At 38.7% G+C, this 22,853-nt stretch overlaps 1 protein-coding gene across 7 annotated transcripts in view; it reads left to right on the top strand.

Moving 5' to 3' along the window:
- The window catches only part of CCDC85A (coiled-coil domain containing 85A), a 217,942-nt gene that overhangs the window by 157,748 nt on the left and 37,341 nt on the right, over nt 1–22,853 (top strand). For 6 of the 7 annotated variants that reach the window (XR_008682530.2, XM_055400828.2, XM_088841435.1 and 3 more), the window contains exon 3: nt 10,644–10,720. The exons of the other annotated variant lie outside the window; for it this stretch is intronic. Coding sequence is in view for 5 of the 6 variants with exons in the window: in XM_055400828.2 (XP_055256803.1) it covers nt 10,644–10,720 (77 nt within the window). In the remaining variant the exon portion in view is untranslated. The remainder of the gene's footprint in view (nt 1–10,643; nt 10,721–22,853) is intronic. 7 annotated transcript variants of the gene reach the window in all.

Below are 22,853 nucleotides of genomic sequence, written 5' to 3'. Positions count from 1 at the left end.
TAATGTTTTCAGAGAGCAAAGTCAAAGGGAAAGCAATCTGAGGGCACACAAACTTCCTCTAAGCCAGACATCAGTTTAGATTGCTTGTTATTGGTGATCTTCTGGTGGAAATTTGACTGGATTTTGAGTTAAATGCTTCAAAGTGTTCTGGGAACACCAAACTTAGACAGCAACCAGAGCAGCTGGGAACCGAATGATGAGGACATTCCTTCATTTCTTCAACCAAAAGTTATGGGACACCTTCACACATAGCGCTGTGTGAGTCATAGGACAGCTCGGAATGTAACTACAAGGCCAAGGGCTTGCCATATGGAGCCTCTAGTTTCTGAAGAGAAATGGAAGCTGAAACAACCAGACACTAATTCCCAAGGAGTAGGTACAGGTGGATGTTGGCAAATAGGCAACAAAATGCCATTCTCTCTCAGTTTAAAAACACTCTCATTTGGAAAGAGGAGAAACTTGAAAAATGTTCGGTGATTATTTTCTGGAACAAAGCTAAGACATAGGCCCTGAATTTCTTTTCTGTTTTCTGAATTGGTTTATGTGCACATCATTGGATTTCCATACTCATTTAACTGTTTACTCTTTTATAGAAAATAATTAGTGAAACAAACTCTGGATTGTTTCCAAAAACATACCCCTTGCATGGCACTCTCAGGAGATAGCACTTGTGATTTTTCCTGTCAAAGCATTCATTTCCAGCCTTCATTCTAATTAAAATAAACAGGACAGCACATTGCTCTGTTCTCTTTTCCTTTGAAATGACAGGTTTTTCTCTTCATGAAGAAACATAACCTGTTTCGACACGGACCACTGCTCTCTGCCCTCCTCAGGCTGCTCTCTGACAGCTCAGAGCCCCTCACTCAGGGCCCAGCTGGCCCCTGCCCCATGCCCCACAGCTGTGATTGCTCCCCTGACTTCCCCCTCACACTCCCCTCCGTCGCAGGGATGGGCTGGGAGGAGAATGTCCAGGTGAAGTTTAAATTCCTTCCAGTGGCATTTCTAACCAAAATGGGGAACCTTATCAATTTGAGCAGATTTCCAGCTGGAAATACTGTGTTCCAAGACACTAGTGGCAGAAATGCTTCATATTGGCGTATTTCCCATGACTCTTTTTATATTTGTCTCTCTGTCTATCCCTCCTACTCTCCCTCACCTTGACTTTCCTTCTTGCCCTTTTTCCTTTTCCATGCGGCCCCTCCCCAATACAGAAAAAAAATTTTTTGAGCCTGATGAAAGCACATTTTAGATTTTCTTACCGAAATGGCCCACCAATGATTAGATCTGACATAATCTGAGAACTTCCCCAGTGTTTCCATCCAAAGTTTAATGTTCTGTAGAATGTTCTTCATATTCAGTGGCACAACCGAATTGATATTGGCTCCATTCAAATACAAACCTCCTTACCTGGTGTGATTGAAACGTGCAGACTTGTCCTGTGAAATAGTGTCCTTTCAGGGCACTGTCTGTGTAATTGGTTTGTTGATTTGTTCAATAAATTTTTATGGTGCCAGACACCATTTTAGGCACATGGAGTGCATCACTCAACACAGTGAAGATCCCTGCCTCCTGGAATTGACATTCTGATGAGGAGAGATGGGGCTTATACAGTAAACGTAGCATGTGAATAAGACAGTTTATATGATAGAAGGTGATAACGTATTTTGAAGAAAAATAAGGAAATAGAACAAGCTACCAGAGGTCAGGAAGATGTGGGGTGGAGGTGGGGACAGTTTGCAGGATTAAATGAGGTAGGCTTGGTGAGTTGAGAGGGAGGGATCTGCACAGAGGCCTGTAGGAGCGAGGAAATTAGCCAAGCATCTCCTTGGGATGAGCAGCCCAGAGTCTGGACAACAAAAGCAGGTGTGTCCCTGGGATGTTCTGAACAGAAAGGAAGCCTGGGGGCTGGAGCTGAGGTGCGAGGTCGTCGTGAAGTCAGAGACTTGCCGGGTATCCAGGTCATATGGGGCCCCGCTGGGCTTTTTAAGGACTTTGGCTTTAAGAGTATGTATTTCTTTGTTTTTGGCGGCACTGGGTCTTAGCTGCTGTGCATGGGTATGGAGAGCAGGGGCGCTAGTCTCCAGGTGTGGTGTGTGGGCTTTGCATTGCGGTGGCTTCTCATTTTGAAAGAGGAGCTGTCTGGCAAGGGGGCTCAGTAGTTGTGGCTACTGGGCTCCAGAGGACAGGCTTAGTTAGTTGTGGTGCACGGGCTTAGTTGCCCCGTGGCACGTCCAGGATCTTTCTGGACCAGGTATTGAAACCGTGTACCCTGCACTGGCAGGCGGATTCTCAACCACTGGACCCCCAAAGGAGCCCCAGGACTTTGACTTCTCTGTGGAGCAAAATGGTGAGCTGTTGTAGTTTAAGGAATGATGTGATCAGACATCATTTTAGGAAGAAAACCCTGGCTGCTGTGGGTTTGGAATAGATCTTGCATGATAGTAGATCCAGGAAAGGAGGTAGGGATAGGAGAGAGGACACCTGTTACGAGACTAGTAGGAGGTTGGATTTTCAGGATATTTTGGCAGCAGGGTCAACAGAATTTCCTGATGGGAGGGAAGCAGGGTGTGTGAGAGGGTGCAGCGAAGTGGAATGCTAAGGCTTTTGTCACAAAGAAAACCTGATAGTCAAAGGATTAAAGTCTAGGTCTAAGTGTAAATAGCCAAAGAGAACACAAGGTTTTTTAAAAATGTAAGTAGTAGAGAAAGGTGATGAGATAAACAGGTCCCAGTTTCAAGCTGCTGTCCCTTTCCCATTCACAGCTAGACCCCAGAAGGGACTCTCTGCAGCAGAGCCTGTGCACACCCTTCCCTGATGTGGAGAATTCTCTTCCCCAAGCCATTTGCATAGTTGACTTATTTGCAGCTTATCTTCCCTAGAGAACTCTTCCCAGGCCAGGCTCCCTAATGCAGCCCTACTTGTGCTCATTTCTCTTCCCAAGATCTCTGTTTTGCTGCCTTTATTTCTCATGTTGCCTTCACAAAAGAGTGTATTTGCTTTCCATTGTCTGTTTTCCCCTCTGGAATATGCTATCATGAACTCACAACCTTATTGCTCTTGCTTGCTGCTTTATCTGCAGTATCTAGAACAGTGTTTGGTACACAGCAGATAATCATTATTGGTGACACCAAGAAATGATATTACAGGAAATCAACAAGTATGTATTAAATCCCTTCAGGGAACACCAGTAGTTACTATGTAGGGTTTAAGGGAATGTTTTAATGTAGCATATTTGGGCAAGAAATGAAAATGTGAAAATTAATAACATATAAATCACTGCAAATGGTGACAGCAGCCATGAAATTAAAAGACACTTGCTGCTTGGAAGAAAAGCTATGACAAACATAGTGTATTACAAAGCACAGATATCACTTTGCTGATCATGGTCTGTATAGTCAAAGCTATAGTTTTTCCAGTAGTCATGAATAGATGTGAAAGTTGGACCATAAAGAAGGCTGAGTGGCAAAGAATTGATGCTTTCTTTTGAACTGTGGTGCTGGAAAAGACTCTTGAGAGTCCCTTGAACAGCAAGGAGATCAAACTAGTCAATCCTGAAGGAAATGAACCCTGAATATTCATTGGAAGGACTGAGCTGAAGCTCCAATACTTTTGTCACCTGATGCAAAAAGCCAACTCATTGGAAAAGACCCTAATGCTGGGAAAAATTGAGGCAGGAGGTGATTGGGGCGACAGCGGATGAGATGGTTAGGTAGCATCACTGAATCAATGGACATGAATTTGAGCAAATTCTGGGAGATGGTGGAGGACAGAGGAGCCTGGCATGCTGTGGTCTATGGGACCTCAAAAAGTCGGGCACGACTTAGCGACTGAACGACAGCAACAACATAAACAACTATGTAAAGAAAATTCCCAGGACACTCAATATATGATTTCTTGGCAAATGATAAGGAAAATTGAAAGGCACTTATGGAGGGAGAAGAATTTAAAATTGTACAATTATTGATTTTCAGAGGTAGAGATTAGCCCAGCAGCATATGCAGGTGGAAATCTTTGCTGATCTCATTATAAAGCTGTTTTTCATAACATACATAGAGGAATAAGGAGTATAGACTAGCTGAGAGAGATTATTTGGCAGGGACGGTGTGGGCAGAGACCCAGAGCTAAGAGAAGTTGGGGCCAGTGAAAAACAGTGAACAGGTTTCCACATGGGAGGATTGGAATAGAAAATAACCATCTCATATTTCTTTCAGATTGCCACCTAGAGAAGGGTCGGACAAGAGTAGAATTAGCTTCATAGATGATGAACCAGAGCAAGACCTGACATCATTTTTTTAACCTACTGAGGACAATTAAAGATCCCATTAAAAATAAAAAAATTCTGTCTCTCCCAATAAAGCAGACTGAATTAAATATCCAGCAAATCCTAAAATGCTGATGCCAACAAAATTTTTTTTAATAAGAAAAGCATCAAATTATAGTGAGAAATGGTAATCACTTATACTTCTGGAGCTAACATTAATTCTTAAGTAGGAGGCTGAAATTTGCTTGCCTGAGGAAGAAAGAGTAACACTTTTAGAACTGTAATAATTTTAAAAATATATAGTTCTGAAGACTTTCCCTCAGGAATAAGTAAAAGCCTGTGGATGGTGGGATTAATTTGGAACTAATTCAAAGAGTGTCTTTAGAGTTTGGGGTTTATTAAAGAGATTGCCTACAGATTTGAAATCATCTGGCTGTTGGACTTTCTCTTCCTGAGGGAGACTAACTTAGCCTCAGAAAAGCTAATGCCTGTAAACCCACAGTAGCGAAAGTCTTCCAGATGACTTTCCTCCTGCACATCCTTCCAAATACTGTAATGTGTTTTAGAATGGACCATTACCAAACTTTATTTTTTGCCCTGAAATCTTAAAGACCAGATGGCACTTTGTCTAATCAAAACCACTTAGAAGTTTGACAAACCTTAGACAGTTGCGAATATCAGCAGTAAACCTTTTAGGTACGATGATCAGAGTAACTCATAGCTGATTTCATGGATGGAAGTCCTCCAGGGAGAAAAACACCACTTTAGAAACCAAGGGGGAAATTAAAGGGTTTAATATGTCGACCAGGGTATTTTCAAACTAGCAGAGAAAAAAAAAAGTCAAGCTACTTTATATGACTGAATGCATTTCAGGTAAATTGAAGTGAAATCAAGTCCAGCATGTTATCCAAGGAGAATATCAAGTTATTTTAAAGGTAAAAGTCCATCCAGAATATCTAAAATCAGGAAAAAAATAAAAGAAGTTAGAATTTAATGATCTATGTGAGAAGCTTGACATCTCAGTGATTACAAGATCTGCAGTGGAAATCCCTGTGATGCCCCAGGAATGCAACAAAGTCTTTTGAATGTATGTAGCTAATCCCCAGTGTCGGAGGCCAAATTCACTAGCTTCTGGACTTTATTCTCTCATCTGCCAAATGAGTCGGGGTTAGGGATAGTTTAGATTAGGGAATCGCTTAGGTATATTTCAGTTCTAAAAGTGGAATCAATTAGAAGATGTATATTAGTGGAATTCTTTGACTGTTTCTTAGACTTGTTTTATTGCAAGAGATACTGTGAACTCATGTTCCATATAGGTTCAAAAAAAAAGTGAGATACATGGAGAGAATGGTTTCTGCCTTGAAAATGTGATCAAGATTTTCCCCAAAAATCTTGAGAATGTCATTGGATTTTCACAGTGGTATTGTTTGCTTCACCTAGCTTTTCTAATGTGTAGATGTCTGTAGATTTCCCAAGGTGGAAATGGAAAATGCCCTTGGCGGAAGTCAAAAGCAAATCTCACCATCTGCATATCTGTGATTTGACATTGGTTCTTCAGATCCGTGAGAGTGGGATGTACCTGGCTTCTCCTCTGTCTGCTCCCAGTATATCCCCTTCTCTTCTTTCGTGTAAATTCCTTCTCTCTTCCTCGTTTATAGCAGGATCATTCTTGTCCATCCTGTGACTTCACTGGCTTCTGTCTGATCTCTGAAGCTTTTGTTGATCCATTAGTGAGGTTTCTTCAGAAGAACTACAGACAGTATTGGTCTGTGTACCCCTGTTTTCACATGCTTCAGCTCGGAATATCATGTTACTTTATTGCTTTATTTTTTTCCCCTCCTTATCTCCCCTCAACTCTTTATACACTCCTTGAAGATAACATCCTTCTTTAATATGTTGGACATCTATGTATAGCCTCATATTTGGCTATTTTCTGCAGGGAATCTTGCTGCTCCTTTGGAACCTCATCCTCACAGTTCTGAAAGCCAAAAATGACATCCTGAAATCTGTTTTAACAGGTGTCAGCCACTGGTATAAATGTAGCTATCAGTTCAATGATAGCATGTTCTAATGCGGTTGTGTGTGTGTGCGTACGCATGCATGTATGTATCATTTTGTAATAAAAACACTTATTTCTGTCATATACTTCTCTTGGGAGCACAGCTGTACTCCACACTCCCTGGATGTAATGAAAGACCAGCTTATCTCAGAGTTGACACCACTCTGGAAGGTCCTTGAGAAAGGAAAGGAAAGGAAGCAGCAGCCTGGGGAAGGGACTGTTGCAGACATGGTCAAATGTATTCCGGCACACAAAGGGCTCTTTTTCTTTCTTACAAGATTTTATCTTTCTTTTCTAATGGTCAGCTAGGACTAGGATGTGGATTGTGCTGTATTTTTTGAAGTGGAATTTCTTGCACTTGATCCTATTACGTTTTATTAAAATGTTTACATATTTTCTGGACCATTATTGGTTGTGTACTAGTAGTCAGGCTTGGCTAGCCTATGGTGCAGTAACAAATCTTGAAGTCATAAGGGTGTAACAAAACAAATATTTGCTTTTCTGTCATGTCACAATTGAAAGATTGAATGATTCCTCAATAGCTCTTCATATAGGGACTCAGGGATTCAGTGATGATCTTCCAGTATATTCCAGAAAAAAAGTGTGCCTGTTCTACTGCCATGTAAAACCAGTGTATAATCAGTTTCTTGATGAACTAAACAGTGAACAGTGTGAATTCTTGTATCTATTTTTCAGATCAGCTATTCTTCCTGTCCCCTCTCCCTCCATACACACATACACACACAAACGTGCACGCACGCGCGCGCGCACACACACATGAAGAGTCTATTCATTGTATCCATTCATTGTTAAGTAATAATTGCAACAGAAACTGAACCTGGAAGAACAGGACCTTCTGGAACACAGCACATGGGTATGTAATCTTAAAACGGAGTCTGCATTCTGAGAAACTGAAGACTTCCGATAACTGGCCTTCTCTACATCCCAAACCCAATAGTGCCTTAACAGACATCAGTGACACAATAAATACTTGTGTGGAACAAATGAACTCAAAACTTTCCTTAACTCTGCCTTTACTGTGGAGATAACTTGTCTCATTACATTGCCTGTCTGAAAATATTCCCTATCATTTCCTGTCCCTGCCCATATTTGCAGTGAATGCTTTGAAACAAATATTTGGACTTCATCTGTTGTAACTTGACAGTAAAAATTGCAGTTGAGGAATGTTTTCCAAATTCAAGAATTTCCCATTTTTTTGGAATTGACATGATATGACTTTTGTAATATAAGTAGAAACTTAATGAAGTCATCAGATATGTAAACTGCAAAGATTTAAAGAAGAGAAATAGATTAAAGTGAATGAAGATAGTTATTGAGTCAAAATTCATTCAGTAGCATTTTTCAACTGTCACCTAAATCACTCTGTATAGTGTCATTCAGCTCCTTTCAGTATCCTAGCCTTAAAGATAGTGCAGTAAGTACAATAAAGATAGGGTATAAATTGTGAACGAAGTATAAAAGGATTGTATCTGTTCATAGTTTACATAGACTATTTCTGAGCACCTTTTCACTTCAATGGCATTTATCAAGTTTTTTGGTTTTTTTTTAAGAGAGGGGAGCTTGTAGAACTGTGTAAATCAGGGAATCTGTTATACATTCACATTTTGATGATCAGCAAATCACTTATTTCTTTGCTAGAGTAAAACAGATTCATGAAATCAATACGTTTGTTGATCATTTATGCCAGACACTTTTTCCTTTCTTGAAGTCCGTAAGGCAAACGCATAACATTTCATTGAGCTAAAAAAGAATGAGAACATATTTCTAGCAAATGTCACCAGTTTCCTTTACCTTGTGTTTCTTCTGTCTTGTTGAGAAATGCTCAAGGCAAGTCATCACCATTGGCGTGAGATCAGTGGATGGTTCTACTAATGTTAGTGATGGGGACTTCTGCAAACATTTATGAAAACAGGCAGGCTGTAAACCAGTTAGGGGTGTGTTGCGAGCGAAATGACACAAAGACAAGACACACAAAAGACAGACAAAGACACATCTGCTTCCTTAACCATTCTCTCTCGTGGTCACTGTTGGGCTCCTACAGGGGTGAGTTTAATTTTTATTTTGTGAATTAAGTACTGAAGTTTCTTAGGTGTTTTAAGAAAATAAAATGTTATTTTGTTGCTTTCAGTTCAGTTCAGTCGCTCAGTCGTGTCCGACTCTTTGCGACCCCATGAACCACAGCACGCCAGGCCTCCCTGTCCATCACCAACTCGCAGAGTTCACTCAAACTCATGTCCACAGAGTCGGTGATGCCATCCAGCCATCTCATTCTCTGTCGTCCCCGTCTCCTCCCACCCCCAATCCCTCCCAGCATCAGAGTCTTTTCCAGTGAGTCAGCTTGTCGCATGAGGTGGCCGAAGTATTGGAGTTTCAGCTTTAGCATCAGTCCTTCCAATGAACACCCAGGATTGATCTCCTTTAGAATGGACTGGTTGGATCTCCTTGCAGTCCAAGGGACTCTCAAGAGTCTTCTCCAGCACCACAGTTCAAAAGCATCGATTCTTCGGCAATCAGTTTTCTTCACAGTCCAACTCTCACGTCCATACATGACCATGGGAAAAACCATAGCCTTGACTAGATGACCTTTGTTGGCAAAATAATGTCTCTGCTTTTTAATATGCTATCCAGGTTGGTCATAACTTTCCTTCCAAGGAGTAAGCGTCTTTCAATTTCCTGGCTGCAGTCAGCATCTGCAGTGATTTTGAAGCCCAAAAAAATAAAGTCTGACACTGTTTCCACTGTTTCCCCATCTATTTCCCACGAAATGATGGGACCAGATGCCACAATCTTTGTCTTCTGAATGTTGAGCCTCAAGCCAACCTTTTCACTCTCCTCTTTCACTTTCATCAAGAGGCTTTTGAGTTTCTCTTCACTTTCTGCCATAAGGATGGTGTCATCTGCATATCTTAGGTTATTAATATTTCTCCCAGCAATCTTGATTCCAACTTGTGCTTCTTCCACCCCAGCGTTCCTCATGATATACTCTGCATATAAGTTAAATAAGCAGGGTGACAATATACAGCCTTGACGTACTCCTTTTCCTATTTGGAACCATTCTGTTGTTCCATGTCCAGTTCTAACTGTTGCTTCCTGACCTGCATACAGGTTTCTCAAGAGGCAGGTTAGGTGGTCTTGTATTCCCTTAGAGGTCACAAATGGAACTGGGTTCATATAACCAATTTTCATATAAAAATTATAGAGTTTCCATGATGAATTTCAGGTCAAGGTATTCATTTGCACACATAGTCATCCTAAGTGCAGACTATCAGGGGCTTCAAACGCTGTCTCTTAAATCCACAACCAACTTGGCCTTGCCTCTTTTTTGCATTTTTGAGGCTGAAGAACATGCACTGAGGATCTGTTGCTTTAATATTAACTGTGAAAGTGTGCTCTGGAGGAATTCTTTGGTCATGTACATTTCACTATACCTGAAGTATATTTGCTCTTGGCTAAGGAATGAATTCCAGCTATGTTGCAGGATGATGCTATGCTCTGGATTATTTTCGGTTTAATGAAGAAGCATTGCTGTCAAATCGTTGCTCAGAATGAAACTCCACATTTTTCCACATGTGGACCACATTTTCATAATGTAAAGCTATAAAATCTAGTGTTTCACTATGGAACAGACACTAACATGATGCTGATTCTGAGCTGTCAGCACACACCTGAGCTTGTTGAAGAAATGAAAACAACAAATTTTAAGTCTGCCCTGATTTACCTAAATAGGTAAAAACTTGAGCCAAAATCAAGTCAAAATTCAGACTAGCTCTATTATTTAGCCCTTTTGTAGCTGTTCTCTAGATACAGTCATAGGTATCTATAGATTTGTGAGAAGAACAAACCATTCCTCTTAAGATTTGAAAAAGTTTTTTGAGAAAATGAAGGGAGATGGGTATTCAAAATATTTTATTTTCAATTTTTTAAAAGACCTTATAATTTAGCTTGGTATAATGAATATTACAAGAAGGCTTATGTGTGGGAAAGCTCAAAATGCACAAAATAAGTAGAAAAGGGGGAATAACTATCTTCAAAATGTCTAATGTTCTGAAGGCTGCATGGTGTGCAGACGCCTACAATCTTACCACCTATATATTTCTATGATTCTCCTTAACATTGTGCAATTGTTCAAACTGCTTAGAGTTTTAATGGCTTCTGTTATAGTTTTTCTGGGGAGAGATCTTTTTCCTAAATATCAGACTAAGTAGTCACTACCTGATTTAAATAAATGGTGCCAGAAGTAGCCTGACAGCATACCAAACAAGACCTGTGTGTATAATGTGAGTTCTTTCTTTTCAATTTTAGAATCAACCTTGTCCTATGTTAGGCAGCTGGAGGCAAGAGTAAGACAGCTGGAGGAAGAAAATCGCATGCTGCCCCAGGTGGGTGACTTCTAGAAGCTCACAGCTAGTCAGTGTCATTTGAGTTATTTTATTTGGAATTTAAAGTCTGAATTACATTTTCTCCTTTAAATGATAGACATCATTTTGTCAGTAGTCATTCATCAGTGTACAGCATGATTGCTTTTCATAATGATTCATCATATTGTCCAGATTCTTAAGCGTGATACTAAAGGGAACATATGTCTAAAATGAGAATGTCGTATCATTTTGTAAGGAAGAAGAAAGAGAAAACAAGAGTAGAAAGTGCTTTGATGGTACTGCTCACATCTGTCGTGCATGTTGTTGGTGAACACAGGGAAGGGACTTTATTTTGGTGGAAATGTGTTAATTTACAAACTAGGGAGAGCTACAGGTAGTTTGAAGATTTCATATTTTAATTAAATGAGTACTTTCTAAAATTTTTTGTGATATAATTGAACACTTAGAGTGCAACAAAGAAATGACAGTAATTGACAGTTTTTACCTTCGGGCTTAATTTTTTTTCTCGAGTGAATATAAAATGATATTTTTTATGGGATTTAAGGCCTTGCCATATATTTTACTTAAAAATGTATTTTACTTTTTTCCATGGGCTGTTTATCTTGAAATGTTGTTGATTGAGGTCATGGTTCTTGGGAAATGTTTTGTTGAAGAGTTTAACAAATCTACTGATTTGGCTTGGTTTCCTTGACAGACAGGTAAACTGTAATGTATTTTAGTATTTCATAAAAAAGAATTTTCTCAACATTTAGTCACTAGTATTCTTTCTACATTCTGGTGACTCTTTCTATTTCATTAGTGACTAAGAGAAAATTAAACCTCTAATAGTAAACAATTTAAATGTCAAGACAAAGAGTGTTTATAGTTCAGGAAAAGATATATAAACATTAACAAAGAATTAACCAAAGACTTTGAAAAGCTGTTTTAGGTCTTTTAAACCTTGTTTTTAAACTAGTTTTGCTCTCTGATGGTGGTTTAGGCTGTCAGGTACTGCATGTAGGAATGTCTCTTTCTTTCTTTTATTGGTCAGTCATTGGAGATTAAATGAAATGCGGCTATTTCTCACCCTTCTCAAACTGTACATATGTCAATGCTCAGGATGACAGAAAGGTTTATTTGCATTATGAAATAAAATACTACTGGTCGAGTTTTTTCTTGTGTTCTTTTATACATTTTATTTTTAAAATTCCTTTGCCATTTTCCCTTTTATATTGGATTCAGGGTATGACTGTGCTAATATCCTTAACTGACAACATCTAACTTCTTTGTTCCAAGAAACCTAAAAAAATGTGATTAGTTTATTTTATGTATATTATACCATCTCTGAGGCAGCTGGGATTGTAAGCGACAAAGAAAGAGGGAAAAAAGAGATAATGTTTCTTGCTTTTCCTCTGAGTGGGAACTGAAATTTACACCCAAGTATTGAGTATATGTATGTGTTCTGTCTCATTGAAAAAGAGGTACAACAAATGGGAAAATAATTATAAAATTGATTTTTAAAAATCTGTGAAAGTGAGTTTTAGAGGTCTTGAAGGGAGATCAGAAGAGTCCTCAACTATACCTGATATGTGCATGTATATTTAAATATTTGCATAGTTAAGAATAGACGATATTACTTATTTTTTACAAATTCATATGATTTTAAGTGCATTGCTGCTTTTCATCAAAGAAGATTGCTGTTGTTTTTGGTTTTGGTTTTCTCTACAAGAAAGGGCTAAGAAAACCATATTTTATTGAACCTAGGATGTTATTAATGTGGGAGGCACCATTATCATATGTACTTTTCAGAAAGAAAAAAGATGTTGTCAATTATTGTCAGATTCTTGCTGATTTCAGTGATGGATGTTAAAAAGGAAAAATAATTTTTTTAGAATTCAACTTTTTATGTGTCTAAAGTACTTTAATGCAGAGAAAATCTATTGTTTGCAATACTCCTTTGGACTTATGCAATGAATATAATCTGACTCAGTTCAAAAATATTATTCATTTTAAATTTCTGTACTTGAGAGTGTTGCCTTCATTTATAGCTAAGATAGGTATGATAGAACCACCATTTGTGACTACTTGTATAAATACTGAAATGAAGTGAAATTGGTGAACAAAAACTGAACAAAATGAACAATAACAAAAAAAACCTGAAATGAACACGGACAGTAGATCAGATCTGAGGATGGAAAATAGTAAATGGACCTCAGAGCAGTGGGAATCATGTCAACTGAATCCTTGTAGAAGTCTGAGACTTGGACTAAATAACACAAAGACATATGTAACTTATTCTTAGATGTTTAATCATGAAATTTCCCTTCAGAAACAATTTCTGACTGCACGATATGAGCTGATTTTCAAGGTCAGTTCAATGTGACAAGCTGACATCCCTGTATAAATTAGTATCAGTATCTTGAACACTTGATTTTCAATTATAAGAACTTGCTCACTGTGCCTTGATTAGAAGGTATTATTTTTTTTATTCCCAAGTTTGTTTTAAAAAAAGTTGTCCACTTGTCTTGGATAAGCAGACTAAGAATACAGTAGACAATTGGAATTCCAAATGTATCAGATACGTTTTGTGGTTATAGCAAGGTTCCTTGCTGTTGACTGAGTATTTAGACTAAATTACATAAAACCTTTCCTGGATGAAGAAATCTCCTTAATGCCTACTTTTGTTCTTTATATAAAATTGTATATAATGAACAGAAAGTCACAACTTTGCCCTAGAAATACATATTTAAAACTAACCAGGATGAGTGTCATAAATGCTTATGGATTTTTCTCTGGGTAGTTGCAAAGGCTTCCATTTCCTAATATGTAAATGACAAGGTTTCTCCTAGCTCTTACATTTCATAGGCCTAAGTGTAATTAAAGCTTGGGTCCATTGTTACACCTATGCAAAGTTACCAGGTCCCAGAATGAAGGATTTTTTATAAAATAGAAAATTGTAGTGAAGACTCAGTTTGGTTCTGTCTGGTGGTGAAGAGGAGCTCACAGGCTGCATGGGTGAGATGTCAGTATGGCTGCTGTGCCAGGTCATCACTAGTAAGCATGGAATTCTTTGCTCAGCCACAGCCTTTGCAGTATCCTCTGAGGGCAACTAAGCTGCACTGGAAGTCCAGTTCTTAAACGCAGTATTTCAAAGGTGTCCTAAAGTAAGAACAGGCTCGTTAATTTCAGAAAATGCATTATTATTATTTGCTAGGTATTATTTGAAAATAAAATCCTTTTTCATTCTGTTTTTAAAATTTGTGAGGAAGACAACATGAGGTCTACCCTCTTAATAGATTTTTTCAGTGTATAATACAGTCTTGTTACCTATTGGCACAATATTGTACTTTAGATCTTCAGAATTTCCCTTGCATATTAAAAATTTTACACATGTAGATTAGTGACTTCTCATCTCTCCCTCCCCCTCTCCCAACTCCTGGCGACTACCATTCTATTTTTTGCTCCCATGAGTCTGATTGTGTTAGACACCTCATCATGTAAGTGAAATCACGTGATGTTGGTCCTTTTGTGACTGACTTTTTTCTCCTGCCATAATAGTACCATTTGATCGAGCAATCCCACTTCCAGACAATTTACCCAAAATAATTGAAATCAGGATCTCAAAGAGATATTAGCACTCTTATGTCTATTGCAGCACTGTTAACAATAGCCAAGCTATGGAAGCAACTTTAAATATCCATCAGCAGGTGAAAAGATAATGAAAATGTGATATAAACATACAATAGATCATTATTCAGCTTTTTAATAAAAAAGGAAATCCTGCCATACAAGACAACATGGGTAAACCTTGAAAATGCATTTCTGAAAGTTGGCATAAATGGTCATTAAAAATAGCGTGGACCTGGGATATTCTTCCTTGAACACATAAACTAACAACATTTTTTACAAATTATGTTTAAAAATGTTTCAAACGATTGCATCTACCCTCTGATAATACATATAATGATAAAACTGCTCAGACTGGTCTATCAACTCATCTATGTATATACTTAATATGGTGAAAGTTGCTTAGCTGTGTCTGACTCTTTGCAACCCCATGGACTATACATGGAATTCTCTAGGCCAGAATACTGAAGTGGGTAGCCTATCCCTTCTCCAGGGATTTTTCCTGACCCAGGAATCAAACCGGGGACTCCTGCATTGCAGACAGAGTCTTTACCAACTGAGCTATCAGGGAAGCCCACTTAATATGGTATGAACCCTAAATGAAGATTGTGTGTTACTTAAATAAATGTAGCCGCTATCTATGAAATTACGTTAACTTTCAAATCCAATAAGGTAGATTTACCCACAAGATCATACATAGCCATTTGTAACTAAAAGACCCGAGATGGTATAAAGTTGTAGTTAGATAAAATTTGTTATTACTATTATTATTTTAGCCGCCCTGGGTGTTCATTGCCCCATAGCATGTAGGATCTTAGTTCCCGAACAGGGATCAAACTTGCATTCCCTGCATTGGAAGGCAGATTCTTAACCACTGGGCCACCAGAGAAGTCTAAGGAATTTTATATGAAATTTAAAAGGAACATACCCATTTCATGTATATTTACGCATAAACACAAGCTTGCTCTGGATAAAGTTATAAATTTTTAAGTCTGACTGGAACCTTAGTTTTGTATCAGATTAGACAACCCCCTCCTTAGGGAGTTATATAAGGTTCAGAGTCTGGGAGTATAGTCCTGGTCAGACAGCTAATTACAGACTGACTCAGGCCAAGACGTAGGCCTGTTCAGCATTCTTTCTAGTGTACACACAGTGCCGCCTTTAATCATTTCATACCATTAACTTAATTCACTGGAATTAAACTGCTATATCTATTTTTGTTCTACTGTCAAATTCTTTTTTTAAACATTTATCTTTTTTAAAAAAAGGGGGGGGGGCTTTCCTCATAGCTCAGTCGGTAAAGAATCTGCATGCAAGGCAGGAGACCCGGATTTGATTCCTGGGTCGGGGAAAACCCCTGGAGAAGGAAATGGCAACCCACTCCAGTATTCTTGCTGGAGAATCCCACGGACAGAGGAGCCTGGCGGGCTACCATCCATGGGGTCACAAGAGTTGGACATGACTTAGCCACTAAACCACCACCATCTTAATAATTAACATTAGATCTGAGTAGCCATCTAAGATTTGTTAGGCCTTTATTCCTACTTTAAGGGAAATACTGTTCTTCAGGCTGCAGTATCCATCATAAATGAAAGAAAAACATATTTTAGTCTTCTCCTCCCTGACACATTTCCAAAATACTTCACAATTTTAAAATTGTATTATACAAACATACTGACTCATATCTGCATACTTAGAAATTGATTTCACAGCATGTGGTCCAAGACAGTCATTCGTTCAGATGATTGGGAGGCAGGTGGGCAGGGAAATTAGTAGATGCAACAGTGGTTTTTGAGGCGTATCCCAGTGACATTTGATATTTTAGCCTAAATTCAAAACCCTTACTTGGCTGTCTTTACTCATTCCATTGTCCTCTTCCTGATGGTCACAAAGATTTTTTTAATCCAGACCTAACTGATAACGTTTATGTGCTATGTCTGAGATGCAGTCTGTTCACCAGGAGAAAATATCTTAAAGTGGATGATGATTACCTATCTGATGATTTTATTATAAATAATGTCCTTTGAAGACGTCAGTTACTTTTCAGATACAACCATAAGGTAAAAACTAATATTTTAAAAGCTATTTTTACCCATCTTGTGTTGAGTTTGAATCTTGCATCACGGAGAGGGCTAGAGACAAGAAACAAGCAGTTTGCTGAAAATTCAAAGTCAATTAAGTACATTTATTACAAGTCTTACTGGGAAATCTGTTTTGTCTTCTAATGCTCTGGCACCAGCATCTGCTAGGAAAGCATTGTATGTCCTCTGTGCTCCAGAAACCCTCTCCAGGACAAACCACCCTCCTCTTGAGACCAACATTTTAGAGCCAGTTTCCAGAATCAGTGTTGGTGCCTAGTGTCCTGTGCCTGCCCTGTGCTGTGGGTTCAGCAGTGTGTTTGAAAGGCACTGGCAACTTGGATCACCACCGAGTGGGCCCTTTCAGCAAGTGTTGCTATTTCTGTTGTGCTAGCACACATGCAAGAGGCTAATTTTAGGAATGGAAATGAAAAATCTCCCTCTCATGTAATTTGGTTGCAATGTGGCCTCAAAACAGTGCGGGCTTTCAGTGTTCTGGGAAAGAGGCAGGGTCGTTTCTAGAACTGTTGCTGAACAAAAGAAAGAAGCTGTCACTGTTTCCAGAAGTGCTGAGGAGGGTGCACAGGAGCTGAGGAAATCGAGCCCCCCACTTCCATGGCAACACACCCCAGGTCCAGGGTCACATCTCAGAAAGGCCCGCTCACCTGTGTGCTTATGCAGACTGCCAGGCGCTGGGCAGAGATGAGGCTGGGGGTGCTTCTCTCTGACATGTAGATTTGCCTCCTGTGCTCTTCCTGTTTTGCTGTGGAGCTATTTATTGATTGTGTCACTCTTTCTCCTTTCCATATTTTTCTGACTTTATGTTTTGCAACACTTTTGCCTTATCAGGTCATAAATATATTTGACTTTTCTTGAGCTGTAATTGCTCTGGAAGGAAAATTCAGTAACAATTGCACAAAAGGAGACACACAGTGATGCTTTCTAGGAGGCTTCAAGTGAGTGGTGGTATCCTCCTGTTATTTGCATGTGACACTCCTGAGGAGTAACTTGTGCGAAAAGATTGTTTTTATGGATAGCCGCTCTAATTATTTTGCATAATCTGAGTAGAATCGGGATGCTACTGATAGGAGAGTTTAGTTGAATCTGTTAAGGGTTGGTTGCTGCTAGTCGTATTTGAGGAGAAAATAGACCTCCACCAGAGAAACAGTACTTGTGGAATATGATTTTCTCTAAATCATCATGATTTATATAATTAAACACAAGGAAAAAAAGCTTTTATGTATAGTTCAATCGAGTTTTCAAAGGACAGATGGGTGCTACACAAGTGGTGTGGGTGTATTGGAATAAAAGAGACAGATATGGAAAGTAAATTAATGGAGGAAAGTCATGCTGGAGAATCTAAATAAATGGAGATTAGGTTAAGGGAAGAGTGAAAATCTATCAGAAAATATAAAAAAAAGTAAAGCTCATAAGAAAAATGTCTATGGCAACATGGACTCTCTCAAAGCGGGTATTTATAGCTTTCCTCAGTGACCCTCTTTATGCTTAAGAATTCTTGTTTGAGAATCTGCTTCATGATGAGAAATCTTATTTCTAATGAGAGAAAATTGATGAAGTAGAAATGCAATAGGAAACGCAGCTATACTACTTATTAAACTTATTAATGTAACTATTGATTTTAAAAGGTACTCAATTATTAAGGTTGTGGTGTCAATAATTCATATTTAACAATGTTGTCTTTTTATACCTATACTGGTATGTTAGTAATTCACAAAGGCCTGTTTTTAAAAAGGTTTTTGATTTGTCATCACCATAAAAATAACAGCAGTTTTGTTACCTGTCTGTGGCAGAATTTGTCACCAAAAATGATGGGACTCGCTGAGCACAAAGTTTTGCTGTATAGTAATATCAGCTAGAGTCAAAGAATGAGAAGCAATATGGAGGAATATTGGGGGGAAATTTGAGATGGAACTATAAGAGAAATTAACGATGCCTTGTGTTGTAGTAATGGCTCTTTACTCATTTTTTTAAATCCAGAGTCGAGTCAAAAATTTTTTATAAGGTAGAGATGGAACAGTCTTCCCTTTTATTGCTCCTTTCTAAGGGTAAGAAAACAGTCTTATCAAAAGTGGTGGAGGGCCTGCCCTGGTGGTACAGTGGCTAAAACTCAGTGCTCCCAATGCAGGGGGTCCAGGTTCAATCCCTGGTCTGGGAACTAGGTCCCACATGCCACAACTTGTGATACTGTTTGCCACAAAGAAGACCTGGCTCAGCCAAATAAATAAATGTTAAAAAAAAAAAAGATGTGGTGGAAAACGTATCATATTTGACTTGGCGATTAAATTAAGGAAATTAAATACTACCGAAATATGGATATAAAAATGTAAGTTCTGACACCATGGTTAGTTGACACTTGTGAAGGTGCTGAGACCCCAGTGGAGCACAGCCTCATTCTTATCTCTGTTTCCTGCTGGAGGTCATGACCTCTCTGACTGATGGAGGAGAGGCATCTGAACCATGTTCTATCCTCCTCTTATCTCTAGTTCCAGTCTTTCCTACAGTGGAGTTTAGGCATTTTTTCACTTACGAATCTAAATGTTCAGTTTGTTTCTTTGCTGTAGCTTGAGGAAGTGTGTGGGCTTCCCAGGTGGTACAGTGGTAAAGAATCCACCTGCCAGTTCAGGAGATCCAAGAAACACGGGTTCGATCCCCAGGTCTGGAATAACCCCTGGAGGAGGAAATGGCAAGCTCCTCCAGTATCCTGCCAGGATAATCCCTTGGACAGAGGAGGGCTATAGTCCATGGGGTCACAGAGTCGAACACTACTGAGCACACATGCATGCTGCTAAGGAAAATGTGTAGCTTAGAATAAAAATTAAAATTGGTGTGTCTTAATAATTGGTAGTTACCTATATCTTCAGAGTGTAAAGTAGACAAACATAAATGTAATATAGGCAATATCTGTATTTCCAAAGTATAAATACAATTTACACAATAAATGTAATATAGGCAAATAATTATATTCTTTGACAAAGGAAGACAGTGTGTCAATATATTTCCAAGTGAGTTTAGATTTTCCTAAATTATATTTTAAAAGCTATCATTGTGTGCTAAATAAGCAAAACATAACTACATTGTTTTTAAAAAGCTGAGATATAGTCAGCCATGTCTTTGGACCTTTATTCGTAAACAATTAATGGAGTCGCTGTGGATATGATAGACCAAGCACCAACTAAGAATTACAAGAATTAGGACTTGACCTAATGAGCTGTTGGATCAGTTCGGAACCCTAACCTCTGTGAACCTTAAATGCCTTGATTTAAAAGGAAGATTGAATCAGCTATATATATACATATATCCCCTCCCTCTTGGACCTCCCTCCCACTGCCTTCCCCTCCCACCAGTCTCACCCCTCTAGGTCACCACAGAGCACTGAGCTGAATTCCCTGTGCTACACAGCAGGTTCTCACTAGCGATCTACTTTGCACATGGTATTGTATCTAAGTCAGTCCCTATCACCCAATTTATCCCCCATGTCCAACATCATCTCTACTCCTACCTTGCAAATAGGTTCATCTGTACCATTTTTCTAGATTCCACGTATATGTGTTAATATACAATATTTGTTTTTCTGACATCAGTCTGTATAAGAATTACAGATGGACAGTGTCTAGGTCCATCCACGTCTCTACAAAGGACCCGATTTCATTCCTTTTTATGGCTGAGTTAATATTGCATTGTATGTAGGTACCACATCTTTGTCCATTCCTCTGTTGATGGACACTTAGACTGCTTCCATGACCTGGCTATTGTATATAGTGCTTCAGTGAACACTGGGGTGCATGTGTCTTTTTTAATTATGATTTTTTTCAGTATAAGGACTCTCCAAACTGTTCTCCATAGTTGGTATATCAATCTACATTCCCATCAGTGGTGCAAGAGGGTTCTCTTTTCTCCACTTCCTTTCCAGCATTTATTGTTTGTAATTATTTTGTTGCTGTTACTGCACTGAGTTGTTTTGCGTGGGCTTTCTCTAGTTGCGGTGGGCAAGGGCTACCCTTTGTTGTGGTGTGCAGGCTTCCAATTGCAGTGGCTTCTCTTGTTGAAGCCCAGGCTCCGGGGCACACAGGCTTCAGAAGTTGCAGCTCCTGGCCTCTAGAGAGCTGACTCAGAAATTGTGGTGCACTGGGCTTAGTTGCTCCAGGGCATGTGGGATCCTCCTGGGCCAGGGATTGAACCAGTGTCCCCTGCATTGCAAGGCAGATTCCTAACCAGTGGACCACCAGGGAAGCCCTATTTTTTGCAGATGTTTTAAAAAATATATTGAGCTTCATGAACTATCTGCATGTTTTGGAGATTAATCCCTTGTCAGTTGCTTTGGTTGCAAATATTTTCTCCCATTCTGAAGGTTGTCTTTTCATTGTATTTATCGTTTCCTTTGCTGTGCAAAAGCTTTTAAGTTTCATTAAGTCCCATTTGTTTATTTTTGTTCTTATTTTCATTACTCTAGGAGGTAGGTCAAAATAGATCTTGCTGTGATTCATGTCAAAGAATGGTTTTCCTGTGTTTTCCTCTAAGAGTTTCATAGTGTCCTGATGGGGCACTGGAAATTCATGACTTTTTATCCAGAGAAAGTTTGTGTGTATGTGTAATGTATGCACAAAAGAGGTACGCCCTTTTTAATTCTGCTAGAAAGTTCGCTAAAACTGCAACTTGACACTGTGTTGGATCTTTTATTTACAGGTGTGTATCGTACATTATTCTACCTCATTGTGTTCTAACGTTAATGAAATTTCATCAGATAGCTATTAAGTTAACATACAGTCTTGTGTATAAAACTTTGAGGTTCATATCACATCAAGTATGCATATAATATGGGGCTCATATTCGAGTCTGGGTCATGCTAGCTTATGTATATTTTGAGAGGTAATGTGCAGTCCCCTTAATGTTTATTTTTATTCTTTATATAAAATTATATGTAATGAATATAAAAGGCACTCGTTTTCCCTAATAGTATGCATATTTAAAAATAACCAAGATGAGTATAATGATTGCTTATGGATTTCTCTCTGGTCAGATAAAAAGGCCTCTGTTCACTGAAAAGTGTAGTTCCTTTCAACCCTGAGCATTCTGAACCCAAGGACAAATAAAAGTGTATGTGTGTCTTAAAACTATGCAAAATCACCAAGCCCCAGAATGTAGGGGTCTGCAGTCCAGAACAGATAGAGAAATGCAATGACGACTGAGTTGGTTCTATCCAGTGATAACGACGAGCCAACGTGAAAAGTGGATGGGTATCACTCATCACCCAGGGAGCACAGGCTCTTTGTTCTTCCATGCTTTCTGTGGTACCCCACAAGCATCACTGAGCTGTGCTCTACATCCAATTTGTGAATACAGCATTTCAAAGAGAGCCCCAAAGTATGAACAGCCTTATTACATTTTGAAAATGCAGTATTATCTATTAGGTATTATCATTTGAGAAGAAATGCCTTTTCCAGGTTGATACCAGTGATAGTTAAAGATCACCAGAACTTAGGATATTCCCTCTTCAGCACAAAAACTCATGTAAACATTTTTTAAAAAATCATATTTAAAGTATTTCAAAGGATTTTATATAATAAATGGAGTATGATATTTCACACAATTTTTAAAATTATGATGAAAGAGAACACCAATATAGGAAATGTTAGAAAATCGACTTTTATTATTTACCTCTAATTTATGCCAAAATAATGTATATCCTTTATTCTAAAATATAACGTACTTTTCAGGACTTCGATTCTAAGAGAAGCCAAAATAAAGTACTGTGAAAAAGAGATGACAAAGATATGATGTACCAGACAGTCTTTTGCAGTGGGACTAAACTGAGGGAAATAATGCAAGAGGCCCTGCACGTGAATCAAAGGCGGATATACTGGGATCCACAGAAGGAAGAAAATGTTCCTTCAAAGGAAACTGATTTCTCATAGATGACTGTAGACTGCAGACTAAAGCATCTGAAACAGCAGCCAGCAAGAAGTGAACCAGGCCTTTCTTTGTATATAGTGGATGATACAGAGATTGAAAGAGAACTGGTAGGAGATACACTGTGAGACAGTGATCAGTGTTGCTTTTACAGTTCCCATGGAACATTTATATACCGTCTTGGATTGTGTGCCATGGAATCTGTATAAACTGGTAATGTGTTGACATATGAAGCTAATTAAAGCATGTGTAGAGAAGCAATATGAAGAAAAAGTGTATGAAATACACTACAGGCTTCCCCTTAATTGTTTTATGACCTAAGGGCCTTTAGGGGCTGGATTTAGGGTTTATTTTAAAATTTAATCTAGAAATTCTACAATGCAGTTTCTGTATTGCTAAACAGTGGAGTACTTTGAAAAGCAACCCCCACACACGTGTAAATGTGGTGTTCCTTTGAAAGTCATGGTAGACTGCTTGCTGAGGCCCAGCCAGCACAAGTTGGGTGGGTGGATGGGGTTCAT

Source organism: Moschus berezovskii, chromosome 11 (assembly GCF_049115385.1).
Source record: "Moschus berezovskii isolate FMDL1 chromosome 11, NW_MosBer_1.0, whole genome shotgun sequence".
NCBI classification, from domain to species: Eukaryota; Metazoa; Chordata; class Mammalia; order Artiodactyla; family Moschidae; genus Moschus; species Moschus berezovskii.
The sequence above is the reverse complement of the archived record's forward strand: the minus strand, read 5'-3'. Positions and strand labels throughout refer to the sequence as shown.